This window comes from Sciurus vulgaris (assembly GCF_902686455.1).
Source record: "Sciurus vulgaris genome assembly, chromosome: 3".
Lineage (NCBI taxonomy): Eukaryota > Metazoa > Chordata > Mammalia > Rodentia > Sciuridae > Sciurus > Sciurus vulgaris.
Genome location: NC_136463.1, coordinates 134,640,019 through 134,652,878, shown reverse-complemented (window position 1 = coordinate 134,652,878; position 12,860 = coordinate 134,640,019). Strand labels below are relative to the sequence as shown.

The window sequence follows — 12,860 nt, the reverse complement described above, 5'->3', positions numbered from 1 at the left end:
TCCCTTGTGTTCAAGGAAAAAAAAAATGCACCACTCATCATAAATCCTTTACTCTTCTCAAATGACAAATCTATTAGTCATTCCCTAAGCACATGTAATCTTCCCCTTGTGATGTGTCCTTCACCTTTCAGTTTCTAAGTGAAAAATTCCTTTCCTTGTCTTGCTCAAATATTACTTCCTCTGTGAAGCCCAGGGAATCACTTGTCCCACCTTGTTTGTACTTACAACCTGCCATTTACCACGTTGCATTGAACTCAGTTTATCTAACATTTAATGTTCTCGCCAGATCCTGAGGTCCTGGCGTCAGGATTAAGATTATTCTCAGCTCTTTTCAAGGTCTTTGTTATATGCCAGATATGTCATTTATTGTATTCTAAATGAACCAAGAGAATGGAATCATCTCTATAGATGCAATGGATGACATCAAAGCAGTGAGTGATTAAATCAGAGGAGTGAGGGATGAAACTGTTTGTTCCTGGGAATGTTAAGTTACAGAGAAGGGAGAGAAGGGAGAGGGGGCTCCAGGGAGGACAGGCAAGGTACAGACAAAAGACAATGCAGTTCTGAAACAACTGTAATCCTTAAGGATTCTCCAATCACAGAGAGCAGGGACCAAGAGTTCTCTGGAGACACCCAAGAGCTATTTTAGCAGAAGCTGGTGGAAGCCAGAGTCATTCAAGTATCATTCTTTCTCTAGTTCATTCAAAAATAATTTTGGAGCACCTACTTGAACAGGACTCTTCCAGGCTCTGAGGAAACAGCCATAAATAAAGACAGACAAATCCTCTTCACATAATGTCTATACTCCAGTGAACAGACAATAGCAAACCAGATAAATAAAAATATTATGCCACTTACTGGTCATTGCCACTTCAGACAAAGAAAAGGGAGTATAAATGGTAACGAAGGAAGGCTCATTTAAACCAGAGGATTTAAAAGTCAAATCCAATTACTAAACTAATCCCAGTATTCAGCAGTGGGACCTCCAGGTAAGAGGGTAGCCCAGTGGGCAGGGCTCCTCCCTTGCTCTCTAAAGAAAGGAGCTCTGATTTTATTTTTCATACTGAATTTGTTTAAAATCTCAATGGGAAAAGAGTTCCTATGCTACTTTGTTTTAGGAATATTAAGCTAGTGTTTAAATTCTCCTCAAATAGTTATAAAGAGAGAGATTTGCAGCATGAACATGTACTGGGCATAAGGAAGACGATTTCTGGATATGTAAAATGTCTATGGAAGAAAAATTGTCAGTCAGTGAGTTCTAATGACCACTGACATGGGATGTCTTTACTATTAAATTTAGGTTTAAACACAGCCTATGAAATCCCTGTGTATCACGTCCCTACTCTGTATTTAGAGTTCTGAGATTCTCCCAGCTTCATAAGGCTAGAGTGTCTGCTTTCAAATTATACAGAGCTCAGTCTATGCTTAGAGTAGGAACTTATTAAGTGCTGTGAAACCATTGATTAAACAAGGGTACAAGTACCTTCTTGAAACTGATTTTACTTTTTTGAATCCTGACTGAAAGACAATGTGCCCTAAGAAATGAACCAATTTTCTCACAAGCCTGTGCTTGTTTTCAAATCAAAGCAACAGGCCAAGAGGATCCCATTAAGGCCCTATCAATTCTTTGTTTTGATTTAATGTCAAGAAGCAAAGCTGGCAAGATAAGACCAGCAGTACTCTTTAAAATGAAACATCAAGTCATCAGTTTCTATTCTAACACACTGCCTATGATTTAAAATTTAACCATAGTCACTAATCACCTATTAAAATAATATTTCCACTTTGGAATAAATCATGTCAATTTCAAATTCTTATCAATAATATTATCTACATGAATTGTGCATTAACATTGTATCAAAACATCTTATTTCTATTTGTTTTCGAATCAAGAAATGGAAAACTTTTAATTCTTTATCTTCTGTTTCCAGTAATATTTTATAATATATTGAATTAAAAAAACCTTAGCTATAGAACTATTTAAAAATCCACATTCTGAAGGCTATATAAATAACAGAATGAATCATACACCGTTACTCTACGTAAATGCATGATTACACAAATGGTATGCCTCTACTTCATGTACACCAGAGAAACAAGTTGTACCCCACTTGTTTACAATAAAAAAAGAATTAAAAAATAAAATAAATAAAAATAAAAATCATTCTTTTGAATTAGATTTGTGTCAAAAATAAAACTAAATGAAATTCCAAGTACTACAGCGTGTTCACTGTGAATGTAAAAATTCCATACCAAATTATGTCATATTTTGGGGTATCCAAATGAATTAGTCACCCGTTCAGCACCATGTCCCATTTCTGTTTTAGACAGCATCAGTATACTAGAATTTACTTTTGTCAATAAAATAAGGCTAAGAATCCACAATCTTAAAATCTTGGAATAAGAAGAGTTTCAGTTTCAGTGATAATTCCCAAGAGGCTTCTAGTTGTGGGCAATCAGACATACCAAACCAGAGTTGAGGTATACGAACACTCTTCCTTCTTCCCTGATGACACTCTGCATTGGTGCTCCCACAAGGAGGTCTGAGAAGCCATCTGCATTGAGGTCCACAGCACAGACAGACGCTCCGAAGTATGAGCCAAGCTGTCTCAAAGTAAACCATACCCAGTCACTGAGATAAAGCAGGTACTTACAAAAGCCCCTGCAATGCCAAAGGTAGAGATATATTACCTTTTTACCTTTCATTTCATGTAAGATATGTAGTTCTTTTGCATCGATGCTGAATATATATGCCTGCAATTGGAGAAAGAATTAGGAAAGTTTATGTTAATATCAAAGTTTCTTTAAAAAAAAGACTTATTCCTCTGTGATCAGAGAGCAGTTCTCATAACATGTAGTTGTTCAAAGATAAAAAAATGTATTAAAATTGTTATAACAACATTTTAGTGACAATAAAGTTTTAGAAGTTCACTTTCACATTAATATGCCTCACTTTCAAAAATGATCCTCTCAGAAATTATCTTACTAGTCCCATAGAGGGTACAGGAAGTATCTTTACCTCACTGTTCAAAAATAAGGCTCCAAAAAGCTGGATGAGCAATATTCACATAGTTATGAAGCAAAAATGAGAACCAAAATAACATTTTCTTCTTTCTAGTCTTACCATAGAACATGTAGCTGACTCCTTTTCTTTTTGATAAATGTTAACCAGTAAATGTATTCCCTGGACAGCTTTCCAGAATTTTATATTACAAACTATTTACATATAAGAAAAGTCTCATTAAACTTATATATTTTTCTGAAAGATTTTCTGCTGTATTTCATCTAAAACCATAACTCTTTCCCAAATCCCACTAATACAATATACTGTTAATCATTTCTAATCTTTCATTCCTGAGAAGTTTTACAGTTCTTTGCTTAACATTATATTGTCTCACACAATTCAGCTGTAGCTTTGTAAAGAAATAAAGATAGAAATGGAAATCTTACTTTACCAATCTGCTCATGTTGAGGGGCTCCTCCAACTACCTCAGTAGTATGCTGACTCCGAAAGTGACCAGCTCCAACTGAGTATCCTTCAAGAAAGGGGAGAAAGTAAGAGGATCATCATTTACTGTGGTTTAAATATACCCTAATTGTGATCGGAGAATTAAATGAGACTGAATTCAAAACAACTACATTAAGTAGAGCATTAAGAAGGCTTAGCATAATACTGGAAGCTGTCATTTTAAATAAATGTTTTAAGCAATTTTGATATATGTGTTAAGAAACTAACAATGTAGTTTGTATTTCCAAGTCCTAGAAGTTGAAAATAGTAATTTCATATTTGGTTTGTTAGCCTCTGAATAGAATCAGATCAGCTTCTAGGATTATAGCTGAAATACTGGAGAGTATATAAAACATTTTAAGTTTGAATAAAAATCTTCCTAAATTTCAGTTTTTGCCATAAATCTCCCTACTGTGATGGATTTATATACTAAAGGTAAAATATTTTTATGTGATAAAAGGCATAATATCAAATTGCATTTCTTATAATACTTCATGATATCCTTCAGTCAAAAGAAAATGTCAAATTGTCAGTGAACTCCTTCTATTTGAGTGGGAAAGTTACTGCTTGTTTTATTGTAATTATTTTCAAGTATAAATTGCTCAAATTTGAAGCATATACATTTTAAGCAAATCTATTTTCTGAGAAACTACAGGAAAAACATTTATTAACACCAGAACATTTTCTGTTTCTACAGAAATATAGATGATAAACTGTCATACCACTGACTGATGAAATAATAATGAGGGGGGAACAATGATAAAAATAGTTAATTTCTGGGAAATATCTAAGAACTCATGTAAGGCAAAGATTAAAGAGCAGTTTTTAGATGATGCTTCATGATGTCACCCCTTATCCAAAACACGGGTGACAGTACCATTGGCTTTCTTTTGGTCTTTCAAGGAACTGTTTTTACATTTTCATACGTGCGTTTACATGAGTTTACTCAGGTACAGGTCTTACAAAATGTTTCTGGGACAGAGTGTGCACTCAGCAGAACCATCTTTCTGATCACTTTATCTCATAACAGTACAAGTCTGTTTCCAAATTGAATTGCGGAGTCACTTAGACTAGAGCCAGGAGTTGTAGTCTAAGAACTCTAATGTGACAACTGAAGTCACAAATGTTAATATAAAATACTAAGTTAACCAAAGTTTCATAAATCATATACTTAAAAGAGTTTCTGAACAATTTTTCTTATTTGAAATTACTAGAAACTTAAGGTGTAGAGGTTGTCAATTTTCACAGTACCTAAATAACTTCCAAATTTTACTTGATTGTCTTTGTCTAAAAATGCCTTGTATTTATTTGTAGTTATATTGTAGATAAAAAGCGAGCCAGTCCAATAAGATGACCCTGGGGCTCCCATGACAATTAAATCCTATAAGAAAAAAAACAATTTATCATCACTGAAAAGTTAAATGTTACCACCCAAAACCTCCTCCAGATATACATTTTAAGAGTGAAGAGAATATATTTTTAGAACAAATTTCTGAAATATGAACATTTTATGAAAAATATCAGAAGAAAATCAAAAAAGCTAACAAACCTGCACCTAAAAGAATTTCAGAGAAAAAACTCTGAAACTCTTACTTCACATTTATCACTGGGTTTTAAAAATCAAAGGTAGAATCACCGGACACTAAAGTAAGCTTTGGAGAGAAAGGTAATGTGGTTTCTGCTAAAGAAAATCAAACAATTCATTTGTGCTCATTATGAAGATAATCATGTGCTGCCAGCGAATAAAAGCAGACTTAATTTATTTCAATTTGCAAAAGAACACTGATGATTTCCTTCATGATGTTGGCTTAGGAAATAGAGTCCACTGGAATTTGGGACATATTATAAACAGGAATTCAAATTCCAACAGAAGAAAGGTGGGCCTTGTCTGGTATAATATGAAACACGCAGTGATCAAATTGATATAACATATTTCTAGATTTCACAAACAAACCTGAACTTTAAAAAGTCAATTTACATATAAATGAAAGAAAGCAGTATAAGCATTTTAAATAGCTAACATTTCTATAGATTGCTAGCCCAAAACTTGGGTGTCCACAGAGTCAGAAAACATTTGTGAATTCATATGGATTTTAAGAGAAACTGGAAGAGTTGAGGGTGAAGTATAACTCTGACCTATCATGATATACCCTCAAGTTTTAGAAGGAAAGTAAGAGTTTGGGTATATATCTGATTTAAGAGGACAATATTAAACTCTAAAATTTTCTAATTATCATTTTAAAGAAAAACCTGTAATCACACTTCTTTCCCTCTTAACTAGTATTTAAATATGTGGATATTTTCAATACCTAAGTGAACAAAACAAATAACTATTGCTACTTTTGATTTCCATTAAATTCTAAGAGAAATTAATATTCTTTAATGTGGATTCTAATTGGTTTTTGTGTTATATTCATCTATTTCCTCAAAATATTGAGCAGCAAAAATCAATTTGTAATACTCATAAATTTAAGAGATATTATTTAGATGTTACACAATTTTTACTTCAAAGTCTAACATTCCTCAAACTTTCAGAAGAATTAAGGATCTATAAGTAATCATTCATAATAGGTAATTTTTAAATTATTACCTCTGCATAAAAACTAGATATTCCAGCTTGACATGATGCAAAATTTTCTCCAAATTTTTTTACATAATCTAAAATGAGAGACAAAACAATTCAGTATTACATTTAAAATAAAAACATAATCCTCTATAATTTTTTCTTGGAAATATACCTTTTAAATTCTGTATTGCATACTATCTCATTAAAACTAATAGTAGTTAATATAATTTAAAATCTCACAACACTTTTAATAACCTTCAAAATATCACCATGAAATGGCAATAAAAACCTATCTCCCTGTGTTTCCTCTTCAAGGGAAGAAGATGCAGCATGTTTAAAACTATAAATCATAACAGACATCAGAGGATAATAAACATACAGAAACTTAGACTGAGTTGTACAATAGAGAATATTTATCTTTTATTTTATTGTATCCACAGGTACAATAGAAATATTTATAATATGAACTTCTACATGATATCTAATTCCAGGAAGAAGATTCCAAATATTATCAGAATCAATAACTGAAATAAGTACTTGGCCTAATAAGTTCTGCCAGTTAATATCAATTTTCTTTATATGCGATTTTTGGTTTTGTTTATTTAGTCAGAAAAATTGGAAATTAGCATTCATAGATATTTCTTGGTTTTGTAAAGATGTATCTTTAGAGTTTTAGTTTTGTTGCAAATATCATTTTAAGAGTCTCATGCTCTACCAACTGAGCTAGTCTGGCACCTGCAGATATAATTTTAAATGGTCTGTTGACATTCACTCCTCACTTTGTGCCCCATAGTTGTGTTTATATCCTAGTTCTGTATGTAAAAATACTTATAAGATAGAAATCCCATGGGAAAGATCTTTCTCCTACTGTCTCAAGGAATACATATGGAGAAGAAAAAAAAAAGAAACGGTGAGTGAGAAAGAAATTCTTAAACTTATACTTTGAATTCTTTTGATTACTGCTGGAAGCTAGAGGTAAAGCAAGAAACTATTCTTTTTTCTTTCTAACCAAATTTTAAAAATGCAATTTCATGATTTAAAGTATTCTATATTTGCTGGGCATTAGAATCACTTATACGGAATTAAAAATAAATTTAGTGCAGAAGTGAGCAATTACCAATTAGCTTCCATTATTTTCCAAATTGAACTGTAGAATTTCTATTTCTAAAATCAAAAAGTGCATTTTTTTTAAAACAAATGCTACCTGCAATTGGATAAAGTAAAGGAATACTCCGAACAGTTTAAAACACACAACTCATTCAAAGACTTCCATCTTCCCTGCTAAACTTCCAAATCTGAAAATTAAAAAATAAAAAAGTGGCTCCCTTATTTCTCTTTCTCTACTTGATATCAAAATCATGCCTCACCTTGGTAACACGGAGTCATTCTCTTACTCAGTTCTGTTCGTAAATTAGAAGGCATTCCATAGCAAATGCCAGTGGGGAGCTTATTTTCATTCTTGATGTAAAATACATTTTTCCATCTATGCCCACAAGTCTGATAAAATAAAAGTAGAACAAATGGTGTGAAAATTGCACCCACAATATCTGATTTCAGAATTGATCAGTGGGCCAGTTTTAATACCTACCACAATGGATCCATTATCTCCTGGCTGTCTGGAAAGTGTAACCCCCAACCACTGATTGTCTCTCTCTTCCAAACAAGTCTTTCCACAGCGTTCTCCATGAGGGCTACCTAGTGTTTAAATAGGAGTTTTTCCATCAATTGTCTTAAAAACAATGTTATTGTACAAGAGCAGAGACAATAAATGAAGACACCCATCCCCAACATTTTCCCTCCAGCTTCTTCTTTCTTGTCTTATAATCAGTGCACAGTTTGGGGGTGAATGTGAGTGAACTCTGCCAACATATCGTTCTCTCGAACAGGAGGGAATTGTAAAAATTACCTCCAATTGGGAGGAGGGACAAGAAAGGGAGAAAATGCAGAATGAATTTAACAAATTCATGCTATGTTCATATATAAACACACCACAGTGAATTCTACCTTTATATATATGCTTGAAGCACTAATCAAAAAATAAATAAGTGGGGCTGAGATTGTGGCTCAGTGATGGAGCGCTTGCCTAGCATGTGTGAGGAACTGGGTTTGATCCTCAGCCTCACATCCGAAACTAAATAAAACAAAGTTATCATTTAAAAAAGAAAGAAAAATTATTACAAAATAAAATGAGATTTAAATAAATAAATGAGTGAGCGAAAGGACAAGAAAAATAAATGACCTCCAATTGATGTAGAGGCAGCCTTAATGATATGTGAGGGAAGTCCACTTAAAACCAGCATAGTTAGCACAAATACACCTGCTGGGTTTGATACCTGGAAAACAGTTCACATTTTAGTCATAACTATTTATCTAGTGAAATAAGGAACATTACCAGAACACTTTGTAAAATGTTCCTTGTAGGGTCCTCAGCTATTAAGACACAGTTTATTGGATCTGGAAAGTGATGACTGAGCACACAGAAAGTGGAACATATAATTAGTGTACTAATAATGCATAGCAATTTAAAACAAACTGCCCTATGTTTCACATTTAGTGGAATGTACTCATGCTTTCAACAAAGATAGAAAGACTTGGGAAACCAGGTTATCTCAGCAGTAAATAAAAAAACTTCAACAGAACAGGCATTTTGGCAAATGCATGAGTAGCCAGGGCTCAAACATAAATAAAATATGCATGTGTGGCTTCATACTTCTAAACTGTAAATAAAAAGTGGTCTTTTTTTTCAGTGATCATCTTTTTCATTTGTTAGCATGACTTCATTTATAGCTGGGATCTTATTAGAATCCTTTATTAATCTGATTCTAAATAAGTAATTTGAGGGAAGAATAAGATACAGTATTTTCTCCCTGCTTCCCTTTCCTCCTGTTCCTCTCTCCTACCTTCCTTCCTGTGTTCCTAATTTTAACACAGAAGCCTTCTGTGTTCACCTGAACTAGATTTTTTCTTTGACTTAATTGCATCCCTTTTAGTTGACTCTTGATAATTGTTTCATTTGTGTTCAATCCCAATAACAGGCAAAAAAAATACATTTGGGTACATTTGAATACAGATGTGGAACTTGGGTTTGTTTACTTAATTTTAAACACCGTCACCAGGTGCCAAGTTTTATACATTTATGGTGAAACTCTTTATATCCTTCTCTAGATCATTAAATGTGTTCTCTCACCCTATAACCTTAATCCCTACCTACAACATCTTGGGCACACTTGGAATATCTAAATAGATATGGCTAATATTTTGGAAGAGAAAACTCTCCTGGGTAGGAGAGATTTTGTGAGGGAAGCATGGGAAGATATTTATGAGTACACTTGTGTGCTTCCAAAACATAATTCAGGAGAAATACAATCTTTAAGCACAGCTGACCTGAAGGAAGCTGACCTGAAGGAAGCTTCCTAGCCACTACTCTAGAGAGTCTGAGTCAGGGATCCAGGTGAGGCCCTGGCTGCCCCAGGTGTTGTGATGGTCAGGAACACTGTTAGAAGGAAATGTGGATTGTGTTTCTGGCCAGGTTTCATGGAGAATAATGAAAACTCCCACTCATTGGTAATGGCTTCCAGGAGGGATTAAATGGAAAAAAGACTAAGAACAGGCCTGGAAAAGAACACTGGGCTGCCTAGCAATGTCTGCTACTGGAACAGGAAGGGAGTCCTGCTGCAGCCCAAGCCTTCAAAAAGCATGGTCCAGGAGGACACAGAGGTTTCTGTGTTAAAATTAGGAACAGAAGGAAGGAAGGCAAGCAAGAGAGAGGAGGTGGGGGTGGGGAAGAGGGAAGCAGGGGGGAAAAAAAAAAAAGACAATGTTGAGAGGGTATGGTTTAACCTAGGGAGTTACTGGGGCTACCTGATGCCAAACCAACACAACTGAAGTGAGAGGATGGCAAAAAGAAATTTTAGTTTTCATTGCGATGCAGTTTTCAGTTTGACTTTTCACTAAAATCACCAGTTCTTTCTTTCTTTCTTTTTTTTTTTTTACTATTGTCGAAGACATATCATCAACAATAGATTCGATCTACCTGAAGTTGAAGTTCCTGTTATTTAATCTAATAAACATATCCATGAACACCTTCTCAGAAAATATCAATTATTTCCAAAATTAGAGTCAATACAGTTAATTTTCCTCCTACTCAATTGTCTTCATTAAGGATGGAGGTCACAAATATGGTATATTTAATGGATACTGTTATTGAGACTGCACTCAAACTCTAGAAAGAAATTTACTCTTCTAGAGATAGCCACCCAAGAGTTTAAAAACAAATAGTCTGGAAACAAAACACTATGCAAATTGCTTGATGAAAATGTCCAAAAAGTACTTACATGCAAGAATAGAGTATTATCAGCTGTTTCCTAAGTTTTTAAATGAAGTCTAGACCCCATGTCCATCAATAGATGAACGCATTAAGAAAATGTGGTGTATATACATAGTTTTAATCAGTCATAAAGAATAAAATTATGGCCAGACACAGTGGCACACACCTATAATCCTAGTGACTCCTGAGGCTGACAGGATTGTGAGTTCAAAGCCAACTTCAGCAAAAGTGAGGCACTAAGCAATTCAGTGAGTTTCTGTCTCTAAGTAAAATACAAAATTGGGCTGGGGATGTGGCTCAGTGGTCAAGTGCCCCTGAGTTCAATCCTAGTACCCCCTTCAAAAAAAAAAAAAAAAATAGGATAAAATTATGGCATTTCCTGTTAAACGGATGAAACTGGAGCACAGCCTGCTCAGTGAAATAAGTCAGACTCAGAAAAATCAAGGGTCAAATGTTTTCTCTCATAGATGGAGGTTAAAGCAAAATGAGGGAAAAGAGGTTGGGGTCTGATACCATAAAACTACAGGAAAGATCAGAGGAGTAGGAGAAGATTGCGAGGGAGACAGGAGGGATGGGAAAGGGGAAGGAAATATGGAATGAACTTAACAAAATCACACTATGTGCATGTATGAATATGCCACAATGAATTCTACTTTTATGTATATCTATAAAGCACTAAAACAAATGAGTAGAAGACCAGTAGAGGAAGGAGAACAGGGGAGGGAGGAGAGGAGGGAAGGTGAGGTTACTAGGGAATGCAGTAAATTGAATTCCATGACTTTAAGATTTTGTCAAAAATAAACCCAGCTATTATGTATAACTATGATGCACTTTTTAAAAATGAAGTCACTCTTGCATTCAGCTATCTTCCATTTAATCTTGTGTGCTACCTTCTCTCGAATTTGCCCACCAGGTGACAAAACAATGTGTCCTCCCTGCTCAGTCTCACACTTAACTGCTACACTGTCCCACTTTAACACCTCCCCCACCAACCACTTTCTCTCCATGTCTCCCTCAGATCTCTGGGAGAAGAGCCGCTCCATCACTGGGCTCTTCTAGAACGAGTCTCATAATAAAGTCCTGGGTATTTATTTCCAGTGTGGTTCATGCCCTTCTCCTTCCCTAACCTATTTCTAGGTTAAAAATAGTGATTTTTAGGAACAAAAGAACAACTCTCCAGAAGCCGCAAGAAAGAGATATTTACCCAAGAATAAATGCAGTAAGCGCTTTCCCAGGAATCCAGTGGTGAGGCTGATTTACCCCAGAGCGGAAGAGTTTTCAAAAAGAAAAACATGTGGTGGTTGTGAATGTGGGAAATAACAAGGGCGAGGTTAAATGGCACTAGAGATGATCCTACATGTGCTTGTTACTGTGTGGTTCCAAACAATAGATGCCTTCTAATTCATAGATGAGATTTCTGGTTTGCGGTAATTAACCGTCACATGTACTGTATTCTGTTACTCTACTCTTGGATAACAGAGATGACTCCCAGCTTCACTGGTTAAGGGCCCTTAGACACACAGGATGTGATCACTCAGGAAGTTTCCATGAACTTAATATCCTGTAGGAAGAAGGATTTTCATTTTCTGCTGCAGTTAGCCACATTTATTTGTTTACAACTCTTCTGGCCTACTTCCAAGGCTTAGTAAAGAGTGACCTCATTCATGTGGGCCAGAACTGTATCTTGTTCATCACCATCTCACCCCCAACACACAGCCCAGATATGTGTGCTGAAAACACAGGAATCCGTCATGGGAAACAATTCACAGCTTAGACTGGTTTGAAGAAGCTTTTTCCCTTTGTGTTAACTCAAAATATGTATACAAAAGTACGACTATGAAGGCAAAAAGAAAATTCATGAAAACAATGAATTGTGAGACAACTGTTCTTTCACACTCACTTAAAAATAACTACTCCCACTAAGTAATCAAACCCATATACTCACATTCAGTAGTCTGTCCTTTTTCACTGTTTTAACCACAGAGAGACCTCAACAGCAATGGCAGTACTGAGGCACTTTCAGTACTAGTTACCAAACAGGATAACTCAAGGACCGACCTAGAAAGCCCCACTACTGCTCCAGGTCTATTTCTTAATCTCTGAGAACATTTTCCCTTTATGTGTGGTTGTGCCTGCAAAATCTTGACAGTTCAGACCTTCACATCATGAAATGCTTTTCTCCCTTAAACCTGAGAGCGCTAGGCTCCACCCTCCTCACCTGGTGCTTCTCAGCCTCTCCTGGACCTCATCATCACCTGGGGGAGTTTTAAACAAATATCAACACCTGGGCCCCATGCTCTGAGGCTCAGATTTGACATGATTGGGTCAACATCCAGACAGGACAATTTTTAAACCGCTTCCCAGGAAGTTGGAGTGTGCAGTTGGGCTTCTGAGCAATGATTCTGCCATATAGATGATTATGCCTTTTTCCTGTATTGTATAACATCAGGAAGGCAAAA

General features: G+C 35.2%; 1 protein-coding gene across 1 annotated transcript in view; it reads right to left on the bottom strand.

The window, feature by feature from the left end:
* ITGA4 (integrin subunit alpha 4) overlaps positions 1-12,860 on the bottom strand; it is a 73,489-nt gene that overhangs the window by 49,194 nt on the left and 11,435 nt on the right. Inside the window, exons 3-9 of the mRNA XM_079134550.1 lie at positions 7,663-7,769; positions 7,442-7,571; positions 6,099-6,166; positions 4,760-4,889; positions 3,451-3,536; positions 2,692-2,754; positions 2,467-2,604 (exon numbers count right to left, since the gene is read on the bottom strand). Of these exons, the coding sequence (XP_078990676.1) occupies positions 2,467-2,604; positions 2,692-2,754; positions 3,451-3,536; positions 4,760-4,889; positions 6,099-6,166; positions 7,442-7,571; positions 7,663-7,769 (722 nt within the window). The remainder of the gene's footprint in view (positions 1-2,466; positions 2,605-2,691; positions 2,755-3,450; positions 3,537-4,759; positions 4,890-6,098; positions 6,167-7,441; positions 7,572-7,662; positions 7,770-12,860) is intronic.